The 5,986-nt window shown below is 38.1% G+C and overlaps 1 protein-coding gene across 1 annotated transcript in view; it reads right to left on the reverse strand.

Annotated features, from left to right (window-relative positions):
- Window positions 1-5,986, reverse strand: part of RTEL1 (regulator of telomere elongation helicase 1) — a 51,249-nt gene that overhangs the window by 36,621 nt on the left and 8,642 nt on the right. The window contains exons 9-13 of the mRNA XM_035890360.1: window positions 5,949-5,986; window positions 5,594-5,621; window positions 4,750-4,839; window positions 4,026-4,123; window positions 2,646-2,701 (exon numbers count right to left, since the gene is read on the reverse strand). The exon at window positions 5,949-5,986 is cut by the window's right edge and continues 113 nt beyond it. Coding sequence (XP_035746253.1) covers window positions 2,646-2,701; window positions 4,026-4,123; window positions 4,750-4,839; window positions 5,594-5,621; window positions 5,949-5,986 — 310 coding nt within the window. The remainder of the gene's footprint in view (window positions 1-2,645; window positions 2,702-4,025; window positions 4,124-4,749; window positions 4,840-5,593; window positions 5,622-5,948) is intronic.

Raw genomic sequence — 5,986 nt, forward strand, 5'->3', positions numbered from 1 at the left:
TAGATTTGGTATATATGACAAAATAGACCTGAGCCGTGTCATTCAAAATAAATAAATAAAATCCAAGGCTCACGATAGGACTTTTAGAGAACATGGCTAAATTCGAATCTAGATGATTTAATCCCTCCTACTTTACTTAAGAGGGACACTAAAACCTATAAACAGTAGTAATCTCAAGTAAAGGGAAATGTAAGTGGAAACATAAATCCTTCAACAAGAAAGGAAAACTGAAGTACATAGTCGGTACCGCACCCAGACAGAAAAGCATTTAATTACAAATCTTCTAACAAGTGTTCTGGAAATAAGCAAGAGTATTGAGGAAGGAAAATAAAGAGTTCATTTGCTGCAACCCAATGCAGAGCTGGACACAGAAGTAATTCACTTGTCAGATTAAATAAACTGCTGCGTTCTTCCTCATTTTGCTCTTACATAGATTTTACTCTCCTCCTGCCTGTGTTTCCATTATTTTAGCACCTTTTTTGATGCTTCTGTGCTTCCTATAAACATAGATGACGCTTCTAAGCAGCACGTTTTCCAAAAGAAAGTTCTATGACATCAAGGATTTCCAAAAAAGTCTAGCAGCTGATCTATTAGGCAGGCTACCAGCAAGTAGAATAAAACCAGAGAAATACAACGAGACTGAACATCGCCAGCCATGACAGACTAACGTCATGGAATTTCTTGCATCAGTGGCTGAATTATAACTTTTAATTTAAAAAAAAAAAAAAAAAATCATTAAACCAAGACAGAAAAGCAATGACTAACACAGATTAAAATGCCATCTTTGTTATTACCCACCTACTAAAGATGGGAGGAAAGAGATTTTTGATCCCCAAGTACTTGGGAAGTCGAGGTCTTATTTCACTGTCAGGAAAAGGTCTAATTCAACCCGACGCCCAGTAACTCAGGCCAAGATGATGCTCTGAAATCATCAGATTCTGGGAATATAGTGAACTTAATCCTAGGCGTCAGCAGACGTTCCAATATATAACATTACAACCAAGATGTTATCCTGTTAGAACTTTAAGCTGTCCAAACATTACCCTCCTTCTGAGTACCACTTGAGAATATTAGAGCTTTGGTCAGCTTCAGAGGGAAGCTAGAAATTGAGTTTCAGGCCACTGGCCCACTGTGCTTTCTAATTTTATAGGGGCCAGATTTTTCATAATCTATGTTTTGCAAGTGCACAACAGGGAGAGGATTGACAGCACCACAGGGATACCCACAAGTGTCACATTCAGTTCCTGTGGCACTAAAAAGATTTTCATTTTACAGATCCCTTAGTTTAATAATAAATGAAAAAAATTACAGTTAAATTCTCTTTTGTTTGCTTTTTTTCCCCTTAGCCTGTCCTGTTATTTCATGAGAAGGTTTCATATTCCCAAACATTGCTGCTAGAAAGTAAACAGCTCAATAACCCAGCTCCACCTGGTGGATGCTAAAACCAGACAATTTTAAATCAAGCATCTCCAAATAGGGACATCAAAACTGTAAGAGATCAACCTAGGTAAAAATCAAAGTAGACCATCCCATTAGGCAGCAGTTTTCTCCCCAGAAAAATACAGATATCACTGCACACGTGTAGATACAATCAAGATTAAAATGGATCTCATGTCTTTCCACATTTTTTAAACCAACTCTTTTATCCTTCAGATGTATATAGAAGCAGCATTAATTATTTACCTGGATAATATCTGAGAGCTTATGCAATAAAAGCAATGACTAACACAGATTAAAATGCCATCTTTGTTATTACCCACCTACTAAAGATGGGAGGAAAGAGATTTTTGATCCCCAAGTACTTGGGAAGTCGAGGTCTTATTTCACTGTCAGGAAAAGGTCTAATTCAACCCGACGCCCAGTAACTCAGGCCAAGATGATGCTCTGAAATCATCAGATTCTGGGAATATAGTGAACTTAATCCTAGGCGTCAGCAGACGTTCCAATATATAACATTACAACCAAGATGTTATCCTGTTAGAACTTTAAGCTGTCCAAACATTACCCTCCTTCTGAGTACCACTTGAGAATATTAGAGCTTTGGTCAGCTTCAGAGGGAAGCTAGAAATTGAGTTTCAGGCCACTGGCCCACTGTGCTTTCTAATTTTATAGGGGCCAGATTTTTCATAATCTATGTTTTGCAAGTGCACAACAGGGAGAGGATTGACAGCACCACAGGGATACCCACAAGTGTCACATTCAGTTCCTGTGGCACTAAAAAGATTTTCATTTTACAGATCCCTTAGTTTAATAATAAATGAAAAAAATTACAGTTAAATTCTCTTTTGTTTGCTTTTTTTCCCCTTAGCCTGTCCTGTTATTTCATGAGAAGGTTTCATATTCCCAAACATTGCTGCTAGAAAGTAAACAGCTCAATAACCCAGCTCCACCTGGTGGATGCTAAAACCAGACAATTTTAAATCAAGCATCTCCAAATAGGGACATCAAAACTGTAAGAGATCAACCTAGGTAAAAATCAAAGTAGACCATCCCATTAGGCAGCAGTTTTCTCCCCAGAAAAATACAGATATCACTGCACACGTGTAGATACAATCAAGATTAAAATGGATCTCATGTCTTTCCACATTTTTTAAACCAACTCTTTTATCCTTCAGATGTATATAGAAGCAGCATTAATTATTTACCTGGATAATATCTGAGAGCTTATGCAATCCAGATGTATTGACAAAGAGCCCAGTACCTAGAGAGAATAACACATGACTACTTTTACAACACAGATATCCATCCATTTGTATGCATCCATACCTCCTCTGAACAGCACAGCACTCTGAACACAATGACTTGGAAATATGATCTGAAACAAATCAATTATTTCAAGTTTTTCATCCTTATTCAAGACGCAAGGAGAAACGTAAAACTGGCATTCCAAGGGAAGTTTCATGCCTCTGATGCATTGGGAAGCTGTCATCCGAGACAACGACAAACATCTTCAGGCTCCTCCACATTAAAAAATGGAAAGGAGATGATTAAAATAAATATAAGCATGCTTAAACTGTTTGATTACTTTTCCAAAAGCTCACACAACTAATATTAGTCTCATAAAAAAAAAAAAAAAAAAAGAATAGAAAACTGACTACCCCGTTATGCAGAGAGACAAAACTAACCTTTGCTGTCGCTAAAAATCGCCCTTTACAATCACCTCCGAGCTTCTAGCGTGCTTAAAACAGTGACTACAGAGGAGCAGTCAAAAGAACATAAGAAATACACTGCTGAGGAGGATTTGACCACGGCAACGATAAACAGATGCACTGGTTAAGCCAGCGCGAACAGCCTGAAAGGAGAAAGAGGCAAAAAAAAAAAAGGAAGGATTGATGTGTGCTCAAGGGATGCACTTGCAGCACTGACTGTCTCCATCCTAGTCTCCATGGAGTAGGCTTGCTCTCTTCAATGCTTTTACTGAAGAGTCTGCTGGTAAGAACTAACTAGATCACTTTCCGATTTGCACATGTATAAGTTGGAGATTTTTATTTGCAGAAGGGCAAATTAACAACATGCTGACAGGCAGTAGAACAGAAGCTTGCTAAATCAAGAAAAAAAATCCAAACCCACCACATTACATCATTCCCGACATTCCTGTTTTCGTAACTCCATGACCAGGGAAGAACTCAAGATGCAAAAAGCACCATCAGCTAAACGTCAACCAGCTGCACCCCACAATCCCTCTGGTTTTGGAAAAGAAAGAGCGTTGTGTGCAAAATCTTCTACGCATGCACATGTATGTACACACAAACGTTGGGGCATACTCAAGTTTTGACACAAAGCAGTTCTTAAAACTAGTTCTGTTGCAGGAACAGACATAAACCAGGTTTCCCAGCAGAGGACCTCGCAGCGAGCCTTCATGAAAAGACACAGGTCCTCAGGGTCAGGTTTTAGCTTCTAGAAGCTTCATCATTTGAATCTAAACTAAGAAGCCTTTCTCCCCCTCTCCCCGAACAATGCAAACCTCCAGTTACTTACATTACAGAGAAAAGTCTGAGTGAAACAGCTAACAAATTTACACTTACGGCCTGAAAGAAACTGTAAAATCTGCTCTATCGACTCCAAGAGTGAGGATTTGGTCTGGAATGTTATTTGGGCCTCTGCAAACAGATCAAAGATGTAGCTGCAATTTACAAAGAAAAAGCACAAATGGGTAAACACTGTAAACAATCACAGGGACACAACTCCTGTTACTCTTTTCGAACAACAATTTAACCCTCTAGTAACAAAACATGTTCTTGTCTCCAGGAGAAAGAAAAATTTACAGGAATAAAAGTAAATCTTTGGTTATAAAGACAGGGGACAATATTGCCACGACAGAAGGCACAGTGACCACACCCTTCACATCTTCCATGATTTCTCTACAACACACAATATGTATTAATTTAGAGAGAGATTTGCATGCAATTCCCATGATTTTTTTCATAACATACGACATGCATTAGCAGCACTAGGACCTCTGTTTACATTGTGACATCAAAATGGAAAGAAGCACAGCGAGGAGCTTCTTCCAGTTTGGAATACTTGATAGGTGTACACCCAGCACAAGACTTCCCACTCTTGAAACACTTCAAAAGGGAGTTCCCACCACAAATAATGATTATTACAGAAAGGGGATTTAAGGAAAGCCAAAACCTTGAACAAAAACTATTCCCGGAAACCAGAATAGTAATACCAGTCCTAACAGCTGACCCAGCTGCACCCGGGTCTAGAATTTGCTGTACTTCATATTAATGAGAAGAAATTTACCTTCCATCTTTAGTGACTCCACCATCATTCAGTGGCAGCTCCACCGCATCAATAGCACTTTCTAGCTGAAGAAGAATTTCTTTAAGAGAACCAAGAGGGAAAAAAGTTAGGTTCACAGAAACTCACATCTAAGCCTCTTTTTCAAATGTACATTATTACAAGTGCTGTTACCAAAGAAGCAACCTAGCTGTTTTCTTGATTCTATAATGATCAAAACCAATTTCCTAGATAACATCTTTAAATATTCGTATTCAACTTCCATGCCCTCAACTCTTAGATGAAGCCTGGGATGTTTAGAAAATACAGCTGTTAGCTAAGCATTAAACTCTTCTCTGTGGATGGTGAAAGTTGTTCTTGGAAAAACTCTGTAAGCATGAGACAACTCAAGCTCTTCGTATTAACTTTATGTAGCATCATGTTCTTACAGCAGAATGATGCAACGGATACATTTCCAGCACAGTGACAAAATTAGAAACCAAGGGAACTTCTAGGAAAGAAGGAAGCAACGCATTCATCTGCCAAAACTCTCATCTTTTGGGGAAAAAACTGCAACTAAACATTCCACAAAATTCTCTGAAAAAAAAAGAGACAACTTAAACTTCCACAAATTTCTTTGGTATGTGCAATATCTATAGAAATGCTACATGAACCTGATTTATCATTGTTGACCTTTTAAAACTGTTTCAACAACAATTTTCAACACCACATGAAAAAAAAAAAAAAGAGACAACTTAAACTTCCACAAATTTCTTTGGTATGTGCAATATCTATAGAAATGCTACATGAACCTGATTTATCATTGTTGACCTTTTAAAACTGTTTCAACAACAATTTTCAACACCATGCTATATCTTCAAGTTCCATGTTCAGTCCTGTTGAAGAAAGGAAAGATTTCAAAGATTTCATGCCTGTTTCATTCCTAAATTATGTCTTTTCAGAAATTATGGATATGAAGGCTAGAACTGGGTATATGGAAGGACATCTTCTGTGTCCCACTCACTGTTCTCTTTCATGACCCCTCAGGTCAGGCTAATTTGGCCAAGTCTTTTCATGTGTGTCTGGCAGGGATTACTAATTAACAGTAATTGATCTATTCATGAGAGTCAGTTTTCCAGAAACTGTTAGGAAAAGTTATTTTCCTGTACTTGCTGATGGCACCCTATGATCCTGGTGAAATTGGTTTGTGGTTCTCGACACACCTGAACTGGCCATCTCCATATTGAATTCAGCATTTATT

The sequence above is a fragment of the Egretta garzetta genome, unplaced genomic scaffold (genome assembly GCF_000687185.1).
Source record: "Egretta garzetta isolate BGI_Z169 unplaced genomic scaffold, ASM68718v1 scaffold223, whole genome shotgun sequence".
NCBI lineage: Eukaryota > Metazoa > Chordata > Aves > Pelecaniformes > Ardeidae > Egretta > Egretta garzetta.